The 25,483-nt window shown below is 37.5% G+C and overlaps 1 protein-coding gene across 2 annotated transcripts in view; it reads right to left on the bottom strand.

Annotated features, from left to right (window-relative positions):
* Positions 1–25,483, bottom strand: part of LRRC28 (leucine rich repeat containing 28) — a 183,678-nt gene that overhangs the window by 49,172 nt on the left and 109,023 nt on the right. For both annotated transcript variants that reach the window (XM_079907365.1, XM_079907366.1), the window contains one exon: positions 11,531–11,737. In XM_079907365.1, the coding sequence (XP_079763491.1) occupies positions 11,531–11,737 (207 nt within the window). The remainder of the gene's footprint in view (positions 1–11,530; positions 11,738–25,483) is intronic.

Below are 25,483 nucleotides of genomic sequence, written 5' to 3'. Positions count from 1 at the left end.
CGGGACAGGAATTGGTTTGTACCAGGAATGGGAAGAGGTGAGAAAGGGAGCCCAAAGAGAAGAATCTGCAATAGGAACAAGTATGCCAGAAAGAGGGAGAATCCAGAAGTTTCGCAGAAGTAGCCGGACAAGGGGGGAGCAAAGACTGGAGGAGGATTCAGTGAGGAAACAAAGCACAAAGTACTGAAGGTGCTCTCTGGCCATCACAGGCAGCAGAGACACTTCCAAGTGCCGAGGTCATCCCTTCCTGTCTACTGTGTGCCCAAGATTGTTCGACCAGCTTTCCTTTCCACTCCTATCACTCACAGGGTAGAGCTATTTGTCTTCATCGTTACAGAGGCACAGAACAGAATCCTCAGTAGCCTTGCCAACCCTCTGCCTCCTGAAGTAAGAACATAATCTTTGAAAAGTTTTCAATCTCTGAAAAGTTTCAAACTATAATTCTGCTTGTGAAAATAGGAAATAGGCTGAAGGAGCTCTCTTTTTCCCCTGTCCTTCTACAGTTAGGAAAGACAAAGGCCCAGAAAGCTAAATTAGGTGGTTCTTAAGCATATTTACATTTCAAAACAAAACCCATTCACCCATTAAGGACCTTTTAGGCACTATGGTAGGCCTTGGGGATTCAGATATGAATATGATATTGAGGACGGACATGAAAAATGATAACTGTAATATAATATGATCACAGCTATTAAGAGGGTTGTATAAAGTCTCTGTTTCACAGATGGGTTCTGGATAATTTGTTACATTAAGTGAGAGGGGGATAATATAAGATTGAGGTAAGGAAGGGTTTGCCATGGAAATGGGTAGGAAAAGGTGAACATTACCTCCTCTTTTCCACTACAAGTCCTATCACAGTATTCTTGCCCAGGAATAGCACTGGGGCAAGTTACAAAAAGAGGAACCAAAATTGGCAGCACTGGGAACAGGCAACAAAAGCACTGGGAAGTGGCAACTCTTAGGGAGAAAAAAAAATTACTGGCCTACTAGCTAGAGATGCCCTTTCCCAGTGTGGTGGTTGTAATATATCTAACAAACACAATAAGCAGAACTGCTGTGTGATTTTGTGATTTCAGAGTAAGTCACAAAAGGCATTGTGGCTTCCTCTTTGCTCTCTCCCTTGGATCGCTTGTTCAGGAAGACAACTCCTTTGTCATGAGGGCCCTCCAGCAGAGGAAATGAGACTGCCAGCCAACAGCCATGTGAGTAAACCACCTTGGAAGCAGCTCCCCCAAGTCCCAGGTCAAGTCTTCAGATTACTACAGCCCCAAGACTATGTAAATATCCTGTTCCTTCTCAAAGTTTTGCCCATTAATTTTAGCATTCATCAATGGGTCTTGTTTGCAACAATTATTACACGGTATTCATTTAGTGGTGATTTTCGATTACCATCTTTCTGTCTACATTTATTAACTGGAATTCTTCTGTAAGGAAGAGCCATCCCTTCTCCCCCATTTATTTGATTTTTATAACAGTATGGATTCATGGATATTTATTTTATTGTAAGGACTAAAAACCCAATACCATTATTGTTCATTGTAGTGGTTAAAATGTTTCAGTTTTGGCAATTAGGAACACTTAAAATTGGTCCTTATGTTCTTTCAACAAGTTTTCATCCTTTTTTGAGTATCATCATACTTTCTGGCACCACAAGACAGTCCCAGCTCAGCTTGTATTTTCCCTGCTATAGCCCTGAAATCAATTACTTCTCCAAGGAGCCTTAATTCCTTTTAATAGGGTATGGTGTTTAGAAACCAAGATCTGAGTGCTAGGTGTGCTCATTACTATGGGAATGACATTGCTTCTAGGATCCCTAAGTAGAAAGATCTACAAAACATATGTAAGTATACTAACTCATGTATACGTATACAACTATATTGTTGGAAGTATACCTTCATCATAGATTCCTAGGAGTGGACTTGTTAGGTCAAAAGGTAAATACATGTGTAGATTCTTTGGTATTTCCCTCCAGAGGAGTTACACCAATTTGCATTCCCTTCATCAATGTATGAGAGCATTGGTTTTCCCACAGTTTCACCAAGTTTTAAAACATGTTGTCTTATTTAAAAATTTCTGTCATTCTGAATTTGTATTTTTCTAATTATCAGTGTGAACATTTTTCAATGTGTCTGAGGGCGATTTTTACATAGTTTCTTTTTTGTGAATTGTCTGTTCATATCTTATGTGTCTGTTCTTTCACTTATTAGCCATGTGATCAGAGCCTCAGTTTGCACATATGTTAAAATGGCATAATAGTGCCTAACCCCTCAACTTTACCAAGTTGTTAAAACCGAATGTGAAAGTAATCTGTAAAATTTAAATCACTATACAGTATGTTTTTTTAAGCATAAGAATACATAATTACCACAATAATATGTATTGCTACTTTAGTAAACATGTATAAACTTCTCTACTGGTATAAAAGGCTACAAATTTATAAAACATAGATGGAAAAAATATACATAGAAATATCAGAATCTACTTGCAATGAAAGAGACCTCAAAATTACATTAAAAATTCCTATTTTATATTTTTTCACTACTTCTCTGACTGTATACAAATCCTTTCATCACATATAGAAGTCTGCAGACTTTAAAGGCATATAGAAAAGTTTGGAATTTTTAAAAAATTGAAACTACAGTGATAAAATATAAATGAGCTCTGGTCTCAGATATGACTGTCAGAGCCTACAGGGGTTTCAGGGAAAGATTCTTTACTTGAGTTTATGCAGTAGTAAGGAGTATAGGATACTAATTAATGGAGCAGGAACACACTCTCAGAGTCAGAGAACTTGGGTCTGAATCTTCATTCTTCTATTTACTAAATGTGTGTCCTTAGTTTCCTCATCTGTATAAAGAGAAAAATAATGCTGTCCCTTAATTTTAGTGAAAACTACTAACAAAGTTCATAAATTATCAAGCAGAATTCTTGGCATACAGCCTTCTCCAGTATATGGCAGTTATTATTATTCTCATTATTAGTGACACATTTGGAAGTGTGGCCTACAGTAGAAGGCCAATTAAGAGAGAATTCTCTTTGGCATGCAGCAAAAGGTACTCTTTTCTATACTTTAACTGCACAGAAAAGAGTTGGAGGCAACAGCCTCTAGAGACAGTAATTCATCTCCCTGAGCCAAGGACACAAAATGGGACATGACAGAGGAAATACCTCTCTCCTCTAATATACACAAAAGAGCTTGTCCAAATTAAATGAGGCTACATGCAAAGATCATAATACAAAGTTAAATAAAATTTGGCACTTGCTACTTCTTATATGGTTTAGTCCTCTTTCCTATCCTAGTTTTATAGGAAAAAAATGAAGAGTTGATGATTTTAAAATGCTATTTGGTTTAGACCTTATCTCAGGTTTTCAATATTCCAAAGATTTCTGTTTATACCTCCTGACCAATTTGTGTGGGGAATATAATTTTTTATACATGCCCGTAATGGAATGAACTACTTTCTACTGAAGCTGAAAGAAAACACAAATCAGCTGTGTTCAAATCTATTATACATTAGCCAGTATATTATCACACAGACATGAGTATTTAATACAAACATTTAAACTTTGCAAATAACACAATCTCAAATAGAGTAAGAAAAAGCAGTACTGAAATTACAAGATGTAGTGGGCTTTGGAGTCAGACCTCTGAAACCTGGCTTTCCAATTCAAATGCTCCAAGCCTGTTACTCCTCTGTGAAATGAAGATAATAATACCTATGTCATGAGCTTGTTATAAAGATTCAACAATGTATATAATGTCAAGCTTGGTCCCTTGCATAAGAGTGGTACTCAATACATCTTAGTCTTTTATCTCTCTCTCCTGAATATAAAGTGAAGATCACAAAACAGAGTGTATGATTCTAAAGAGAACCAGGCAACCCTTGCTTTAGCTGACACAGCACAGCCTGCTGGCAAGGCTAAGACAACTAAACACCCAGCAAGGTCACAGGCTACACAGGCATGGCTGTGAGAGTGTGCTCTTGCCAAAAAGCCGTCAGCTGGCAAAACCCCAAGCACAAAGGAATGGCATTTTTAATCATAATGAGGCTGAAATATAAGTACTTTCTGCATGAAAAAGCTTTGAGCTATTTCTTCTATTCTTAAAAAAGAAAATCCTCACTCAATAATTAACTTTGGAAGAGACCGTTAATCTACTAGCTAATAAGCTGGTTTGTTTCTTCCTTCTCTTAATTTCAATGGACCAATAGTTTTCAATAAATATATCATGCAGTAATATTTTTTTAAGTTCCTGTGCAAAAATTGCTAAGTATGTGAACTATGTAAAGCAAGGAAGTTGTCCATCTGCAAAGATGCTAAAGCAACAAAGAACTTTTTCATGTGGCTTTTTAAAGTGGTGTACTGTGTCTAAAATGTTTCCCTTTTTTTTCTTCCAGACTCATAGATCAAAGTATTGTTACTTAAAAATTAGCAAAAGCTAATAGTCCTGCATAAACTCCAATTCTCTCTCTCTCCTTAAACTTCAAGGCCCCGGCATATGCAGTCCACATGGCTGAAGATGGAACAAAAACCTCCTGTGTGTTGAGGCTGTTGCTCTTTTAACTGTAACTGTAAAAGCAAGCATAGAATGACAGCATGCGCCAGACCAAATAGGATCTGTTTACTGCACATTAACCAGCATGAAACTCATTTATTTTATCAAAAGGTGAATGATGTATTCTCTTCAACAAAATGATGGGGTAATAGAAACCACACATGAAAGCAATAGATCAAAACAGGTTGTTTGGAATGCTCTATCAATGTAATTCCAATTATTGTGGTTCAATAAATCAGACAGATTATTAGTCACAATTACATTTTTAATTAGTGTAAAAACTGGGTTTCTTCACAATGAATTCAGAGTAATTTACAGTGTATTCCAAAATTATCTTTAAAACTAATTAAATTACCTACATGATGCATTTGACAAAGAGAACTTTTTGACTACTTATTCAGAATAATGAATTTTTTAAAGTGCTAGTTTCTCTAAATACACACACACACACACACACACACACACACACTCCATTAAATCTTTTACATAATCATATTCTTTCTGATCTATTCAACTTTTTGTTTTAATATCTTTATTGGAGTATAATTGCTTTACAATGGTGTGTTAGTTTCTGGTTTATAACAAAGTGAATCAGTTATACATATACATATGTCCCCATATCTCTTCCCTCTTGCGTCTCCCTGATATATTCAACTTTTACCAAATAAGATTTCACAGTGAATTTAATAAGATATTTTACACACAGTAGATCATCAACTGTTAAATTAAAATAAATTGATTCTAATGAATTTGAATGACTGAAGGCTTCCTCTGCAGTTGGTTTAAATATTCAAGCATTAGCATCTCTACTTGCGTTGCACAGTCAAGTAATAAAGAAATTATTATAAGCAATGGGCAAGATACTGTGCTAGATGCTTAGGGTATAAGACATAAGCTGTCTCAACCCTTTCTTACAGTCTAGTCAAACAATAAAAGTTTATATTGATTGTGTGCTTATGTAGTATTTATGAGTGATAGAAGTGTTTTAAATCTTATTTAGTTCTCACAAAAGTGCTATGAAGTAGGTATTAATATTACCCCATTACTGAGACTTAGACAAATTAAATAGCTTTTCTAAGCTCAAGATCATACAGCTATTAAATGGTAGAGCTGGAATTTAAAAGCATGCCTGCCTGCTTCACCATGACGTTAGTTAGGCAGCCTCCCTTAACAGATCATTTCCATATAAGCAGGGCACTCCCACATAATGTAGGAAGTGACACTACCTTAGCAGGCGGCATGGGTGCAGTAGGCACCTGAGGACGGGCATGCCCAAGCATCCAGGTGTGACGTCAGGAGACAATGACAAGGAGATAAATGATGAACAAAATATCCCTTGGCTTCTGTTAAAAGATGGGGTAGGTCTGACTTACAGATTTAGGGCTGCAGTTGCAAGAAACACCAAGAATTCCTTCAGAGAAGACCTAGAGAAGGAGCCTTCACGCTGACTGTCCCGCACAGGCTTGGGCATTACAGCAACACATCTTCTAGGCCAGGGCAGCCAGCGCGGAGAGCAAAACATCTTCACTCTGCATCTTACCTTCAGCTCTTGCTCAGCTGGACTGGGACCTGTCCTCCCTCTCCCCAAATTTAAGAACTTGGCTGAAAACTAAGACTGACAGAAACTCCAGATTCTTGCTTTAAAGTCAACTGACAACGTCTTCCAGACTTTGCTTGTACCATACATTCTTGCCACTATTTAGAAAACCAAATTAACAAAAACTTCGCTGGCAAAGATTCTGCTCATGAATCTAGCCCTCACACTACTTATTTTTGTTTCACATCTGTACCTTTTTAAGAATAAGCAGCAATTCTTTTTTAAAATTGATATCTGAGGAAAACAGGTTCACTTTTTCATATTAATCACTGCCTACTCCAAAATCCTATTCCAAAACTTTGAGAAAAATATACATTTGTCCCTTTAAAGTTCACCTACTCTAGGTGAACTTTTCTCTTCATATATTAGCATAGTAAAGTCAATGTCTGCCCACACTGTAGAAGCCATGTTAAATAATCCTGTCAGCCATATTAAATAATCCTGTTAATGCTCTAAGAAAACCTTAAGGCAAGAGTAAAGGTCTGATATGATAAAAAAAATAAAGCAGAGGGGATCATTAAGACAGTGGAAAAAGTCAGATGAGTAAGCAGCACCAGGATGAAAAATTTTTTTATAAATACTTGCAAAAAGATAGAGCTCAAAAAGGAGGACTGCACATCCATTTTCTTGAACAAATATACATTGCAGAGTTACAACTTTGCTCCTGAAATAGGGTCATATAAACTTTAGTTAACAGAATACCTCTCTCTCATTTCTTCCCACTACTAGTTTTTGGACCTTGTTTTCAAGCCTTTCTTTTCTCCTTTTTCATTATGCCTTTGATTAGAGACCTGCCCAACAGTCTCTACAGAACACGATTTTAATGGCATGTTTGGGTCCCTCCTTGGAAAGCCAAGATACCTTCGACTCAAAAATAAGACTGATTCCAACCTCTGGGACTTCTGGTCTGAGCCAGAAGAAGTATTTTAGCACTGAAACGTATTTAAGGCTACAAACTTTGCAAACTATTCCCATTAAACAATGACCTCAAGGCAGTACTTCTTCAAGCTGCAGATCAAATACATTCCATGGTTCAGTAAAGTACAGTTTACATGCATCTCTAAGTCTGAGATTAAGGAATTATTAATTGGTTTCCATCTGGTTTCCATCCTAGAGTTGAAGTTCTAATAGCTTCGCTTTGTGGACTTAAGTATTTCCTTGAAAAACAGTAAACAGCAATTCTTTTCCTGACCTTCTAAGCAGATACAAAGAAAGCAGGAATGAGAAGTAATAGAAAAAAACAAGTGTAGTTAAAAATTTGTGTCTTTTATATGCCATTTGCAACAAAAGAAGAGATTTCAACATGGGTTTTGAAAATGCCTACAAGCTACTTTCTAAATAAAACTGCACCAATACTTGGAATAAACTTTTTTTTTTTCCCCTACACAATGTATCCAGCTCCTACAAAGGAAAAACGACTACAGCTACTACAAAAAATTGCAGTGATCTCCTGTTATGTGATAAAGGGCCAGTTTTACATCCCTATCAAAGTTATAGGGTATAACCCACAGCAATAAAGGAGCTGTCATTTCACTCATAGCACACGTCCTTGGCACACAGAATAACTTCTCCTGAGAAAATAAATACTTCACTACTAGAACGTCCAAGGAACAACCCTGGGACTGATTTAGAAACACAAATAATTATCCACTGGTAGGAAGCTGTTTTCTCACTAACTTTGGGGTTTACTACATGGTAGTTTACACACCAGGATACTCCATAAATCTCAATGTCATTTGTTCTTAGCTAAGAATTCATTCACTGTTTTCTAAATTAACACTCAAAAATTCCACCTGCCACTGTGGGCGCAACTTTTGTTTTCTTAAACTACAGAAGTTCCTGACATTGAGTTTAGCTGACACAGCACTTCCTGGGGGCTAACTAAAAAATGCTCTTCCATAGTCAGTCTGTACATGGGCAACCTCACAGTACTTGTATCTATTATTCAACATTAAATAAGTTGTAAACATTACTGAATAATGGTTTATTAATTATGCAAGAGAAACCAGTAAACCTAGTAAAAAAGTCTTACAGGAAAAAACCCTTTTCTTTGTATTTTCCTAAATTTTCAGAAGCCCAGAGGTGAGTCAGATCTTTATGAGCTATTTAGTCAACAGAGCTATATTGAATCAACAACAAATATTCATGTTTCAAGGCCTCTATTAAGTCTCATAGCATGAGGCTCAAGTTATTAATTTCCCCACCTCCTCACTGACAGCAGTGGGAACAGAGTTTCTGTGTGTAGACTAATCTGTCATTCAGCTGTCATGGTATAGTTATAGCAGGAACATCCTTCTTTCTTGATACAACTTTTCTTCTTAAAAAGAACACCCTCCACGAGTGTTAATAATTTTGATAGTATTACAAGTGATTTAAGTCATCCTTACTATAGCTTCTGTAGTCATTTTTTGAAGAGGCTGTAATCTGACATTCCTTTAAAAAGCCCCATAAAAAACTGCTTTTCTCCTAAGTCAAAGTTCTTTGGCAAGAAACTGAATTCAGCGAGTAGCTCCCCAAAATAAGACTCCTACCTCCAATCACAGGCAGTGATATTAAAGCACCCATTTCATAAACACTCAAGTTCTACATTAGAATCATGGTTAAACATAGGAGCCTTCTATTTGAAAACTGTAGTTATATGTATGTGTATACACACCGTATCTCCTAACTACTGTAAAGAGGCATCCCTATATGCTAAGTTTCCAGGAACAGTTCAGTTCTCTGAGGAAAGGCAGTGCCAGCAGCTGCCTACTTCACTTGACTCTGTCCCGCATAGTTCTTAGCATTAGATGGCTTTGCTGTATCAGAAAGGAGTTCAAGGAAGGGTTTCAAGTACACAAACTCCATGGAAGGACAGCTATGGACTTATTTTCTTCCTAAAGACTTAATTGAATTCCCTTTCCAAATCCACCTTCAATGGCGTCAAAAACAAAAATCAAAAACCAAAATGAGACTGAGAAGATTGTTATTTCTGTCAGCTTCAATTTCCTCATCTTCATAGATTATGCTGTCTCTGCTCTTCTGAAGCCCTCTTTGGGCAACCTCATACTGTAGCTCTCTAGTTGTCCCACCCATTTCTTTACAAAGATCATCCAACCCAACAATATAGAAAGGCCACCAGTGCTTGTCTTGGCCCCCTGGCCCTTTACTCATGCTGTTCTCTGGAGACCAGGGCAGAGCATTGCTTCAGGCAGCCTGTTTCTTTCTCACTGGATGATCTTCATCACCATCCTCTTGCTTGTATGTCTTTCTAAAGTAGAGTAAAGCCTGCCCACAGGCCTGTGTCCTGTCAGGGCTGTGAGCCTTGTGAGTTGAGATGGCACCCAGGGGAGTGTGGAAGCTGCTTCCATATCTTGGGCTGTACACGGTCCCAGGTTTGAGAGTTACGGTGACCTTGAATGTTGGGAGGGACCCTCCTCAGAACTCAGTGAAGACCCTCTTGCCTCTCTCTTTTTTTTTTGCAGTACGCGGGCCTCTCACTGTTGTGGCCTCTCCCGTTGCAGAGCACAGGCTCCACACGCAGGCTCAGCGGCCATGGCTCATGGGTCTAGCCGCTCTGCGGCATGTGGGATCTTCCCGGACCGGGGCACGAACCCGTGTCCCCTGCATCGGCAGGCGGTCTCTCAACCACTGCGCCACCAGGAAAGCCCCCTCTTGCCTCTCTTTGATAACATATTAACAAGTTCACAAAGGAAAACCTCCTCTATCACAGAGGCAAGGCTTTGTGGGTGACAAGAAACCTGGAGATAGAAACTAACTTGTTAGGCTGTCCTTACCACTGAACACTGAGTGCTGAAGAAGGGATGCCCACTTCTGTAGCCACAGCAGCATTCACCACAGTGCATAGAGAAGATGCCCCAGTACATAACTGAAAGCAGAAAGCAGCCGGGCAAAGTGTAGTGAACTCTATCCTCTACCCCACAGCCATTTCTATCACTTTGCACTAGCCACTGCCACTCAGGTCATCTGCTGCTGTAACCACTCAGCAGGACACACAATGTCACTCCTTGGCACCCCAACTGTTAACAGTGGTCAGCCGCCTACTGGAATGGCTTCCCTCTCTTCTCTCAACACCACTGCCACCACAGCACACGCTCGACTGTGTCACTGGTGAAACAGCAGGTAGGAATGAGTAGCAATTGACTAGGGGGATGAGGAACCACAGCTGGAGTGAATAAGAAACAGCTATTTTATTCAACTTGAAAATAACTCTAAAGTAAGCAGGATAAACATTGTTATTTTTGGTTTACAGACAAGGAAAATGAAGCTCAGAGAGGTTTTGGTGATTTACTCCAGGTAATGTTCTACAACCTGTGGTTTATGCAGCAGGTATATTTATTTTCTAATACCAATTTATATTCAATAATTTTCTCACTTGAAAAAAACCTCTGATTTCTTAGAAAGGTAGGTTACTTCTGAAATGGTTTTACTTTATTTTCTTAATTTCTAAAAAGAATTTAATTATATTTATAGAAAAGTAATCTTCTTAAATTGGATAATTATTTATTATTACTCAAATTGATGTTCATGTCTCAGGATTTTCAAGTTTTCTTAAAGAGGTTTTTAATTGAAAATAATATGTATACTGTATTACGGTAGAAAATATTTCCTTTTAGGGGCTAGTAAATTATTCACTTCATTGCCCTCAGAGATAAATTACTCATAAAAAATGCTTTTATGAATAGGATTATATGATGCTTATTCTAACAGTTTAGGGTTCTGTGGGCCTTCAAATTTTAATTTTTTTTAAATGGCAGTTTTGTTTCTTACAAGTTAACAAAATAATTCAATTCTCTGTAAAAATAAATGTTTATTAAAGGTCTATGTTCTTTAACATATATCAAAATGGGCCAGCTACAGAGATCTACAGTGCAAAGTATGTTATTTATTAGCCAGGGTGACATTTCTAGCTCAGCAGGCAGTTCAAAAGTCTTTAAAAATTTCTAGTCTGGTTATCTGGCAATACTAATCATTAGGATACCCAATAAAAATTTTTTTACCTAGAAGTCAACATGTAAGCAGATACATTTGTACAGTAGCTATTCTTTCATATTGCTCAATACCTCTTGTCAATTTTATATATACAAAATATACATATATAATACATATATTTTAATTCCTTTCTCTGAGTAAATCATCTCATATCTCATATATTTTGTCTCTAAACAAACTTTTAGCACAAGTTTTTTAAAATATGAAATCCCTAACAGAAATAAACTTTTTAAACTGGGAATGATGCTTTGTTCACTGCAAAAATGGATTTAGAGAAGCATCTTCAAGATAAGCAGAATGAAGGAAACTAACTAATCCTTCCTAGCAAAGACTTTCCATCTTGTTCTTTAGCTGTTTTGCTTTACCACATAAACATGATTACTTACCAAGCGGCAAAAATGCAAGACGGTTTCCAGCCATGGAGAGCTCATTGAGGCTGGGCAGCTGGCAGAGATGGCGCGGCACACACCACAGACGATTTCGGTCCACAGTGAGGTACTGCAGAGAAAGGCACAGGTGAAGCCTCTCGGGTAAAGTTAGCAAACGATTGGTAGAAATGTCTAGTGTCTGCAGCTCCTTCAAATCGCCAACCTCTACAACCAAAATCAAGATAAATTGCATCCTGATTAAATGAATTAATTAAATAAAATGAATCAACACTGTAACAGTTCAACCAAATAAAATTAGTAGCTGCAAATATTTCCATAGACATTAATACTGAAGTGCAGGATTTAGGTCCAGTATGCAAATAATCCAACTTAAGTAGGTGTCTTTAAATTAGTCTACCAGAATTTTTTTAAAAAGGGAAAAGTGCTGACATTGGAGAAAGGAGAAACACAAAGTGATGAATCTGAGCCAAAAGTCTGTTACTATGGCTTCTGCTTCCCGATGAATCAAAAGTTGTCGCAAATGTGAAAGAAGAACAATTACAGTCACTTCATGGTAACTGGTTCTTGCTACTTTTGTGGTTTTTACCTTCTATCTAAGTAGATAGTAGGAGACTTAAAAACATAAATTATAGTATCCCAGTAAGTGCACCTTGTTCATGTGAACTAAGTAGAAAATTTCTGGACTAAGAATGAGGATGGCTTTTGAAATTTTCACCACAGTTAAGATTATAATAATAAAATTATTGTAAGGTAATATTTTTAGATATTGTCTAGCCATGTGGTTCCTCTTTTAAAACCCAAAATCCTATGAAGATTTACTTTAATCCCACCTGAATGAAATCCTTCCATTTACTCCAATATTCCTTCATTATTGGTGTCTATATTTGTAATATATTTGTATATATTTGTAATCTATTCCATGGTGAGACATGGCATACACCAAATCACCACTTCTGAAAGAGGGGGGAAGTTCTTCATAAGGTATTCTGTCCTTCTCAGGGAAAACCACCAGGAAGCACTCAGAGCAGAGGAGGTTCTGCTAACCAGTCTCTAGGGGAAGGACATTACTCTGTCCAGGACAGCACACTGCACTCGAGGCTCTACAGGGAGCACTGCGCAGGACAAGTCTGCTTCTCTCGTATCAAGGAACTTCCGTATTGAAGACCACTGTAATGCCACCTCTCACTTCTCCAACCTGACCCTGTTCAACAAGCTGTTCCTCTCAGGTTAAGGTTTCTCATGATCCTCCCAACTTGAATGCACCCCACTGGGCACATTCCAGTTTGTTCAGGACTTGGATTAGTATGAGCAATGTCTTCTCTATTGGAGAGAAAATCTTCTGCCTCTTGGATGTCCAGTTACACAGATTAGCTTTTCTTATTGGCAAACAGCTTGGCAAACTATGGCTCACAGGCAAAATGTGGCCCATGGCCCACTTTTGTACTGCACTCAAGCTAAGACTGGTTATTTTTAAGTGTGGTAAAACCCAACAACAACAATAAGAAAAAAAATGTATATATATATATATATATATATATATATACACATATACACACACACACACACACACACATATGACAGAGACCATATGTGGCCTGCAAAGCCTAAAAACATTTAGTATCTCACCATTTACAAAAAAAAGTTTGCTGGTCTTTGTTATACACTTACTCTTAACAGGAGCATTTTTAATAACTATTTTTTATAAAAGTAATACAAGTGCAAAAATACATTAATTTCTAGTTATTTTACTAATATATAGAAGGGATTTGTGCTAGGAAGTTCACACTTTATTTTCTTATTTCCCCATTACTACAGAAATACATATTTGAAGACAGGAGATAGGATTCAATGAACAGTCTGTGACTCCCAATGGGAGTTTTGTTCTGTTTTCACCTAACTGATGCACATGGGGGTCAATTTCACTCTTGGCTCCATTAGCACAGTATTTCCTCTAGCCAAGTCTGTCTGCCTATCTATTTCAGATTGCTTCTGATGGGGCGTGTGGGGGTGAGGGAGTTGACAGAAGAACATGTTTTAGAACTGAATAAAAAGAAAAAGAAACAAGAAATCTTCCTGACCTCACTTTATAAAGTTATTAGGGGAGTGAAATGGGACAGAAATGCAACGAATCAGCTTACACACCACAGAGCCAGGTGCTGAGAGAAGAATGAGACAAGGTTTCTGCCACTAAGAATCACATCACATATAAAAGACATTGTGTGATAGGAGCTCAGGAAAAGAAGAGTTAGATGAAGGGTTGGAGAAGCTTTTGCAAAATTTATTGAAGGAAATGAGAACTCGAATAGGTCAAAAATAAAATGGATATAGCATTTCAAGCGAGGCATGGGGATGGGGTTGAAAGCATGAGGAAAAGCATACAAGTGAAAAAATAAATACAACATGCACAATGGACTATTTGAGACCCGACAAGTACCAAAGATACCAATGGGAAAAAAAGCAGAAAATAAGTTCAGTACAGAGGGCTTGGTGGAGACATTGATGATAATGAATACTGGGTAGAGAAGTTTGGACTTATCACAGTGAGAACATAACACTTCCTGAAGATTCTCAAAGGATGAAAGGACTCTTTTGGAAATATGAAAATGGTAAATATGCAGAAAGCAATGAAATGGAAAGAGATTATAGGCAGAGAAAACAAGTAGACAGTTGATGAGAATGAAGGCAGTGTGACAGAGCTTACAGGTAAATTCCAGAGATATTTTAAGAAAAGCAGAGAGTATGCTTGGTTGGAAATGGAAAATGGTGAAACAGGAAAAAGTCAAAGGTAATTTTCAAGTTTCTAGACTATTATACTCTAAGTATGGTGATGACAATGCTAAAAGCTTAATCTTTCTGTAGAAAAAAATTTTAATTACACCAATGCTTCTGAATTGTACTACCTATAAGCCACCTACTTAAAAGAATTTGAAAAATCCATCAAAATCACATGGGAGTAAAGCAAAATAAACTATTTTCATCATTATTTCAAAAATAATTAACTGTGTAAAACAGTGTTTTGACATGGCTGCAAAAACTACTAAAGCGGGCTTCCCTGGTGGCGCAGTGGTTGAGAGTCTGCCTGCCTGCCGATGCAGGGGACACGGGTTCGTGCCCCGGTCCGGGAAGATCCCACATGCCGTGGAGCGGCTGGGCCCGTGAGCCATGGCCGCTGAGCCTGCGCGTCCGGAGCCTGTGCTCCGCAGCGGGAGAGGCCACAGCAGTGAGAGGCCCGCGTACCGCAAAACAAAAAACACAAAAAAAACAAAAAACTACTAAGGCTTGCAACTGTCCACCATTTTTATTCAGCATTGCCTTTATTGTACTGTGAAATGGGGAAACAATATGTGATTATGAATTTAAATTTTCTATAATTTGATTATTTACTTTTAACAGATCAGTATTCACATGCTGCTTTAACAGATACACATACATTTTCAGATATTAAAATTAATAACACTTTTGACAAAGAAAAGAACACATACTGTCAGTATCAAAGGTCAAAATACTAAGGAATGGGAAGAGGAAACAGGAGCTGACATTTCTTATTTCCTATACGTGATGAATAAGACTTAAACGTGCAGGACTGCATATATTAAATGAACAAATGTAACAAAAGAACATTTTTGTCTAAGTAACTTAATATATAGGCCTTTCCATTTGTTAGAAAAAACCTGAGCTAATTATAATATTACTCCAATTACAATACTGAGTAAAATACTATATATAATATAGTTGGAAAGTTAACGATTTTGTCATCCTACGAAAGTATTTGGGAAAGAGAGAGAAATAAAATTAAATAGCTTCTCAGGTGGAGTGAAATAAACATAATTTTCATGACCATTTTAAAACAGGCCACAAATATAAGACTATACATGGCATCTTTATTCTAACAAAATTAAAATATATACTTATTAAGCTCAGCTAATGGGAAGCACATTTTTAGAAAACAAGAGAGTCAAACAAACTTTATCTAAGATTCTAACTTAAACACAAGAGACAGGAAATAAACCTGGGGTAGCAATATATCATGCAGGAATAAAGAAACAGAGCCCAAAGTGTGAGCTCAAGTTAAAAACTGGAAAACTATCAGCCAAACATAAATCTAACAAATTTGGTCAAGTTCAGAACCTACACTGAGGCCAGGACAACAGGATACTCTTATATACTCTGCTGCTCTTCCTTCATTCCTGAAGATCCAAGTACCCTGCTTATATCATTTCCACCAGACTGAAGAAATTTTATTTCTTTTAGAGTAGGTATGCTGGCAACAAATTCTCTTAGTTTCCCTGGGAATGTCTTTATATCATTGTAATTCCTAGAAATTGTTTTCATTAGATACATAATTCAGGGTTGACCATTCTTTACTTTCAGTACTTTTAGATGGTGTTCCACTGTCTTCCAGTCACTGTGGTGTCTGAGAAGAAATCCACAATTATTTGAATCATTATTTCTTTAGGTGTTCTCAAGAACTGTTCTTTATCTTTAGTCATTAGCAGACTGATTACAATGTATCTGTAAATGGCTTTCTTTGAACTTATCCATGGAGTCTGCTGACCTTTTTAAATTTGTAAATTTATGTCTTTCACCAAATTTTTGAAGTTTTAGACATTATGTCTTCAAATTTAAGAATTATTATATCTGGGTAAATATAACAAACTATCACTTTTCTCCTTTTAAGTTAAGTTTTGCATAACTGCTGAAAGCATTTCAATATATGGCATACTACTTATAAGTGTAACACAAAGGTCAGTGGGGTAATGTAAAAGGAGTTCCAAAGCAGATTTTGAAAGATTTGTATAATGTAATCCCTAAAGCAATAACTAAAAATAAGATAAACACTCAAAAAAAGATAAACCCAAAAAGCCAATAAATGAATTAAAACAGAATACAAAACATACATTCAAATAATACCAAAAAAGGCAGGGAAAAGGGAACAAAGAAAGAAAACCAGATGTTACAAACAGACAACTAATAATAAAATGGCAGGCCTAAATCTAACAAGATCAATAATAACATTAAAAGTAAATAGCCTGAGATGACCAGACTGGACTTAAAAACAAGACCTTAGTATATTCTATCTAAAAGGAATCCATTTAAAATATAAATACATAGATAGATAAAACTTAAATTAATACAAACATATGCCATGCAAACAATGATCCCCCCGCAAAAGCTGGAACTTCCAGTATGATGGATTGAGAAGGATGCCAACTCCTCTGCTGAAAAAGCAACTATAAAAATTACACAAAATTATCAAAAGCAACCATTTCAGTACTCTGGAAATCGACCTATGCTTTTCAACAAATAGAGAAGAGCTTACTCATGAAAAACTACTGCACTTCAGATTAGAAGAACAGAAATCTGTGGCATGCTTCCTTGGGGTGGCTCCTATTCCCCCAACCAGCTTGGTTAGGACAATAGTTCTAATACGGCAGGGCAGGCTGCAAAGAACCAACAACTTCACTGACAGAGTGAGCTGACTTGGAACAAAAGTCAGGGAGTCGATTTGGAACAAAATGTGAAAAACCCGTACCCAGTACTGTTGTCAGTAATGATTAGTAATCTTGGTCACAAGCAAACATGAAAGACCAATGATTTTTATGAGGCTGAGGGGTTCCTGGTTGGGGAAAGCAATGGAATGGGCAGATAAGCCAGAACTGCAACAACGAAGAATGGGATATAAAGCAGTCAGAAAGTATTTGACAGACTCTCCACATATCCCAGGCTGACAGGAGGTGGTGAGCAAGCATAAGGGAGACCACAGAGGGCTCCAGCTATTTACATATCCCAGGACTACACAGAACTTGCACACATGCACAGAGGAGAAAAGAGAGGGCCCAACAGAAAATAATAGCTGGGGTAAACTTGAAAACTGCCTAAACATTAAATGTGTTTCTGAATCCACACACAGATCCACTGGCAGAGGATAGGAGCCTTACTAGCTTAAGGTGTTCAACCACTAAGTTATACAGACACAGGGCCAAATCATAGAAAGCTAGGCTTAAAAATTAAAACAAAAATAATAACAACAATAAAAAAACATGAAACAGAGACATCAGTCACTGTGGGGGAAATGAATTTCATGTTTTAGTCCAGGCAAATTACTAAGATAAATAAATAAGATAGCAACAATCTTTAGGTAGGAAAACATAATCAGGATCCAGAGTTGTTAAAATATATCATTTAAAATGTACACTTTTTAAAAAAATTATAAGACATACAATAAAACAGGAAAGGGTAACCCATATTCCGGAAAAAATGAGTAAATAGAACTGATTCTAAGTGGACCCAGATGTTGGATTTAGCAGACAATGACAGCAGCTATAATAAAAAGCAGCTATAATAAATATGTTGAAAGAACTAAAAGAATAAGTTTAAAGACTTGATGGAAATTATGATGACAATGACTCAAAAAACAGAAAACTTATTCTCAATAAAGAGAGGTAAGAAAACAGAAATTTGGGAGTTGAAAAGTACAACTGAAAAGAAAAATTCACTAGAGAGCCTCAACAGTAGGTCCAAATAGGCAAACAAGAAATCAGTGATAAACAGGTAACAAAAATTATCCAAACAGAAACCAGCCAAAAAGACTGAAGTAAAGTGAACAGGGTTAGAGATCTGTGGGACAAAATCAACTGCACAAACATATGTGTGACAGGATTCCATAAAAAGAAAAGGAGAATGAAGGAGAAGAAAAAAATATTAGAAAAAATAGTGGCCATAAATTCCAAATTTTGATGAAAAATATTACTCTAAAGATCCAAGAGACTCCATAAATACTAAGTAGGAAAAACACAAAGAGATCCACACTTATACACATCATAAACTGTGAAAGACCAGAAAATCTTGAAAACAGCAAGAGAATAATTACTTATTATGTTTAGGGGAACAATACACACATGGCAAGAAGAAGCATTCTCTCTACTCAAGTTTCTAGCAAATGCAATAAGGCAAAACAAATAAACTAATAAGAAATATCAAGACTGGAAAAGAAGTAAAACTTTCTTTATTCACATATGACATGCTCCTTAGAAAATACTAAGCAATTAATAACAATTATCGGAACTAATAAACACTTTATTTTTTTTTTTGTTTCCTTGGGGAATTGCTCTGTGTTCTAAATCCTCTACTGGGACCAAGGAACTCTTCCTACCTCACCCAGGAAGAGGAGGAAAGCCCTCCTGAGCTGGTGTGGTGAAGTGGGGGGAGGGGAGAAAGATGGGGGCTGGGAAATACTCCTAAACCCCAGTACAAAGAGACTCTCCACCTCAATGGAATAAAGCATTTCTCCTTGGGAAATTCATTCCTGGGAGCATCCACCGTGTGCCGTGAGGTACCCTACTTACACCGTAACAATCTCAACAACAGTTCTGAGGGGGTGGGCATCATTGCCCCATTTTCCAGATGGGGCCTCTAAGGCTCAGAGAGATAGAACCAGTCACTGTCAAGATCACCCATGTAGAGCCTGGTGAAGGCCGGGCTGGAATTCAGGTCTCTTTGGCTCCAGAGTCCATGCTCTTCCCTTCCCTTTGCCATGAGGCCTCCAGGTGTCTAAAAACTGGAGTTCCAGGGGTCTAGTGTTAACAGCTCAGGTATTTGTAGGCTGAGGATGCGCCCAAGCTCCCTCTGGCCGTTATTTGACCAAATGAAGAGCTCTGTCTTTTTTAAAGTCGCTGCCCCATGTGACGCTGCCTTCCAAATCCTCCTTGTCCCCACCCTCCAGACACAGCCCATGGCCCAGGGAGCAGGAAGCCTGGTTCCTAACCAGGCTCATTGCTGTGTGTCCACAGTTAAGTCCTTTGACATCTCTGAGCCTCATTCTGCAGGTTCAGAAATCCAGGCCAGTCACGGGGTCCTTCCTGCTCCACAAGGTGTGGGGCACACACCCAGGGGGATAAGCCTACACCAGGGGTGCACAGGGACTGGCGGAGAGCCAGCATCTTACAAACACGCCAGTCCACTGGGCATGATCTAGCACCGGGAACCAACACTTTTAACAAGGTTGCAGGATACAAGATCAATATTTTTAAAATCAATTGTATTTCTATATACCAAGGCAAACAATCCAAAAATTAAATTAAGAAAATAATTCCAGGACTTTGCTGGTGGTGCAGTGGTTAAGAATCTGCCTGCCAGTGCAGGGGACATGGGTTTGATCCCTGGTCCAGGAAGATCCCACATGCTGTGGAGCAACTAAGCCCGTGCACCACAACTACTGAGCCTGCGCTCTAGAGCCCACAAGTCACATCTACTGAGCCCGCGGGTCACAACTACTGAAGCCCACGCACCCTAGAGCCCGCGTGCCGCAACTAATGAAACCTGCACACCTAGAGCCCATGTTCCACAACAAGAGAAGCCACCGCAGTGAGAAGCCTGTGCACAACAATGAAGAGTAGCCCTGCTTGCCACAACTAGAGAAAGTCTGCACACAGCAATGAAGACCCAACGCAGACAAAAAAAAAAAAAAAAAAAAAGACAATTCCATTAACAACATCACCAAAAAAGAAAATACTTGAGAATAAATTTATCTGCTGAAAGCTACAAAATACTGCTGAGAGACAAAATATCTGCTGAAAGCTACAAAATATTGCTGAAAGAATATCTAAATAAATGAGTCAGTTCATGTTTATGGACTTGAAGACTTAACACTGGTTAAGACAGTTTGCTCTCCAAACTGCTATAACACAATTCTTATCAAAATCCCAAGAGACTTTTTTTTTTTTTTTTTTTTTTTTTTGTGGTACGTGGGCCTCTCACTGTTGTGGCCTCTCCCGTTGCAGAGCACAGGCTCCGGACGCACAGGCTCAGCGGCCACGGCTCACGGGCCCAGCCGCTCTGCAGCATGTGGGATCTTCCTGGACCGGGGCACAAACCTGTGTCCCCTGCATCGGCAGGCGGACTCTCAACCACTGCACCACCAGGGAAGCCCCCAAGAGGCTTTTTTAAGTAGAAATTAACAAGTTGATTTTAAAATGTATATTTGATGCTGCAGAGGGTGTGGAGAAAAGGGAACCCTCTTGCACTCTTGGTGGGAATGTAAATTGGTATAGCCACTATGGAGAACAGTATGGAGGTTCCTTAAAAAAATACAAATAGAACTACCATATGACCCAGAAATCCCACTACTGGGCATATACCGTGAGAAAACCATAATTCAAAAAGAGTCATGTACCATAATGTTCATTGCAGCTCTACTTACAATAGCCAGGACATAGAAGCAACCTAAGTGTCCATCCCCAGATAAATGGATAAAGAAGATGTGGCACATATATACAATGGAATATTACTCTGCCATAAAAAGAAACGAATTTGAGTTATTTGTAGTGAGGTGGATGGACCTAGAGTCTGTCATACAGAGTGAAGTAAGTCAGAAAGAGAAAAACAAATACCACATGCCAACACATACATATGGAATCTAAAATAAAAAAAAATTGGTTCTGAAGAACCTAGCGGCAGGACAGAAATAAAGACGCAGATGTAGAGAATGGACTGGAGGACATGGGGAGGGGGAAGGGTAAGCTGGGACGAAGTGAGAGAGTGGCATGGACATATACACACTACCAAATGTAAAATAGATAGCTAGTGGGAAGCCGCCACACAGCACAGGGAGATCAGCTCGGTGCTTTGTGACCACCTAGAGGGGTGGGATAGGGAGGGTGGGAGGGAGACGCAAGAGGGAGGAGATATGGGGATATATGTATATGTATAGCTGATTCACTTTGTATAAAGCAGAAACTAACATACCATTGTAAAGCAATTATACTCCAATAAAGATGTCAAAAAAAATAAAATTTATATTTGAAATGCAAAGGCCCTAGAATAGCCAAAACAATTTTGCAAAAGAAAAATAATTACACTTCAACCAGTGAATGAACAAACTTTAGCATATCCATATAATGAAATACTACTCAGTAACAAAAGGAAATAACATATATGTAACAACACGGTTGAATCTCAAATGCATTATGCTAAGTGAAAGAAGCCAAACTCAAAGGGTACTGATGTATGGTTCCATTTATATGATAATCTGGAAAAGGCAAAACTATACAAGTAGAAAGTAGAATAGTGGTTTCAGGGCCTGGCAGGGTGTATGAAGGCTGTCATAGGGGGCATAAAGGAATCATGGGGGCTGCTGGAACTCTTCTATATTTGATTGTGATGGTGATTATGTAACTCAAAGGGTGAATTTTCCTGTATGTTAAAATAAAAAATAAAACAGTAACACAAAAATTATTTTTTAAAAAATTCTTTCTAAAAGCTAAAAATATTTCCATTAAATATAATATATAAATTAAACATGTATATTTAAAAATTCCATATACTGATCATCTGAACATTGTAAATCAGAATAATTATTCTTAGCATAAATTCATATAATTTAATCAGTTCTTAGCTGTTTTTATTTCTAACAATGTGTTACCTGCACTTTTTGAGTCTTTTTTCAGTACGGTATTATGTTTCTTTTTAATAAAATTGTTTACAATTCATTTTATTACCAATTAGTTTACTGACACCTTCCGAAATATTTATTGCTATGCCATCTTGAAATTAATGTAGTATTACTGATGTAAAGTTACAATGCATTTTTTTTGGAATACAAGGGGAATCCTACTCTTTTCAGCTGGTCTCCGGGTCACCACACCAATTCTCAGGGAGTAAACATCAGTTTGAACACTTTATTTCTTTAGTGTGCCCAGAATAATACTAACTTCAGTTGTTTGCACTGTTTACTTTCATGCTAAATATACAATACCTTAACTTTTCAGCTACTTATAGAATATCCTGAAAATGATTTCATTACTGCCACACAATAAGTACTTAGACTAAGCATAAAAATAACATTAGAGTGCCAATTTCAAACGAAAAAACAGTAAGTCTCCTTTAAATCATCATTCTCTGCTGATGCATACTGACCTAACCTAAAATTTAAATGGGAATGGGAGGGAAGCCACCCACTCCATGCCAAGCCAGTGACCACAGAGAGTCAATAACAAGGCTTGATACTTTCAAGCACTGGCTTTTTCTGGTACCCCTAAAAACATCTCTAATTTGAGATCCAAAGCACACTGGGTTAGGGAGAGCATACAGAGAAATAAAAGACAATATTTCAATCCCAGCCAAACTCCATTCTATAAACAGTAAGTGTCCCTCTCTAGATTCATTCTCTTTCTCTTGATTGGGCTGTGAAACGTACATAGTCTGGTATGTAGAAATAGGTTCAAACCATCAGCTGTGCAACTTTGGGTTATTTACTCAAATATTTAGATCATTGGTTTGATGTTAATTTATAAATCATCTGTAAAAAAGAAGAGATGGAATAGCACATACCTCAAGTGATTAGATGAAATATTTCACATAATTCAATAGTACATGGCGGAAAATCAATAAATATTTATTTCTATTTTTTTCAGCTCACCATACTATATAATATTCTAAATGTAAAATCTGAATATAAATATCTTTTTGTAAGCAGCCTTTGGCAGAAAAAGCTTTCTGCAGCAAAGAGTTCTCTGCAGGAGACACTCCTTTGTCTTGTCATTAACCTTAAACCAAGCACCCCCAGGCTCTACTCATCTCTGGCCCTAGCACACCTTTCAAATCTTTTGATCACACAATACTTTGCCTAACTTGTTGGCTCTTTCCAAAGATCAAAGAAGCAGAAATGCAGAATAAGTAATTAACAGATGACCAGATCTATTAAAACAAAAGAAAGTATATAATAAACCATCTTATTTTATGGATGATTTTTTTTGAACTGGGTAATGACCAAATCTGGGAACAGTACTATAACTTGGCATTTCCTCTACAGGTAGAGACAAATAGAGAACAAAGGCTGTTGAGTGTCCTGTGACAAACCATACTGCAAAATATGGATCAAATCTGTCTTCTTTCTGCCTCCACTGTTACCACACTGAGCCCAGCACCACTATTCTCTCTTGCTTGAACTCACCAAATTGCCTCCTTAACTGGTCTTCTTACTTCCAGGCCCCCTCCAATCCATTTTATACACAGAAGCTAAAGTGATACTAACACATAGATCACATTCCTTCCCTGTGCCAAACTCTGCTCTGGCTTCCCACTGTACAGGAATAAAATCTTAAACACCATCTTATTAGCAAACAAGGTCCCCCAATCAGTCCTGGCCTGCCTCTCATCCACCTCACTACAATCCAACTACCCTGCCCTTCCTTCTGGCCCGAGAAAGTGTCAAGCAACTTCGTCCCTCAGAGCCTTAGAATCTGCTGTTTTCTCTGCCAGGAATGTTCTTTGCCTAACTCCTCAAACTGTGAGCTCATTCCTGTTTTTCAGAATTTCACTATCACAATTCTCACAATGACCTTCCCAGACTTTCTAATTAAATAGGACCCCTATTTCTCAATTGTAGCTATTTCTTTCCCTGCATTTAATGCAATCTTTAATTATTTTGTTTATTAATTTTTTAAAAAACATAGTCTGTGCCTCCCACTAGAAAATAAATGTCATAATAACAGGCAGGGGCTTTGACTGTCTTCTGTACTGCTATATCCCTACCACCTAGCAGTGTCTAACTCATGGTAGGTGCTCAGTAAATATTCTTTGGATTAATTAATCCAAAGAATTAAGATTAATTTAAAACTCTTAAACTGTCTCACTTGTTAAGCAACCACAGACCTGAGTCGCAGCTGCACAGAAGCCTCACAATTTATGACTCAAATCTGTTGTGGAACTTTGAGACAACTGACAAGTCCTTGAAAAAGTAAATGTGAAATCCAAGACTGCCAGAGGATTGTTGCATACTGAATATAATTTGTTTTCCCCAATGCCTTATAATTATCTCTGTGAACTTGATGGGAGTACTCTATGAGATTAAAGAGATTATTGACAGAAGACTAGCTGTCCCAGACTCTTATGCATTTTCAAATTCTTGTGTATGATTTGCTATATTTGATACAATTTTAGAGAAAAAAATATAATGTATATAACTTACAAAGAGTGACTACAAAATAATGTACCTAAAATTTCAGCAAGAATTTCAGAAGTTAGATAAGTAAATAAATATTGTCCTTCAAGGTTGTCAGCCAGCAAAGCAAATACAATTATGTGTTTTTTCCTTCATATCTTTTGAAATTCCTATTTTGTAACTGCCTTAAGATCTTGATATAGAATTAATTCATGGATACTAGGAATCAAATCCACCCCAAAAAGGATAAGGATTTGCCACCATCAATTTCATTGAAAACTACATGCCTCAAACTCTGAAGGCAAGTCAAAAAGAAAAAAATTTTAAAAAGGTTTAAAGAAGACTGGCATCCCCAGAATAACATATGTTGAATGTGTTCAATGACAGCTCAGGGGCACTCATATAGCAATGATGCTTTCTTGGTTTGGGGAATATTCAGAAACGCTATCAAAAGGTAAACCACACAGTCTTACTGGAATAATTTGAAGAAATTAACAATGATTTTGGCTTTGTGAATTTAGAATTTGGGTATATTTGTTCAACTATTACATCCTTTTCACATTTGGGAAGGTGTCACCATATCCATCCAGTTTGGAAAATCCAAATCCATTCCTTAATTGGTCCATATCATGGGCCAGAAACAGCTTGAATTTGGGTCACATCATGATACAGTAAGACTAAGGGAGTGATTATTTGTGGGGGCTCAAACAGTATCAGCATATTTCTCCCATCTTCACTCTTATCATATTTCACTATAGTTTCATACCTACTTGCATGTGTTCCCTCCTATGATAGCAGGAGCATAATTATTTCAAGGGCACCGTGAGTTAAACAGGTGTTACAAGACTTGCTTTGGAACCTATTCACCAATTATATTGTTTCTGAGGGATAATGGTTTAAAAATTAAACATGAAATTATAAACATTTTTAATAACCTTAGTAATATACTACCTAGGGTCTTCTAGCATAGGACAAAACTGTCCCTATAACGGGATTGCAATATATTCATA

This window comes from Stenella coeruleoalba, assembly GCF_951394435.1.
Source record: "Stenella coeruleoalba genome assembly, chromosome: 2".
Taxonomy (NCBI): Eukaryota; Metazoa; Chordata; class Mammalia; order Artiodactyla; family Delphinidae; genus Stenella; species Stenella coeruleoalba.
Note: the sequence above shows the minus strand (reverse complement) of the source record. Positions and strands in the feature narration are given on the sequence as shown.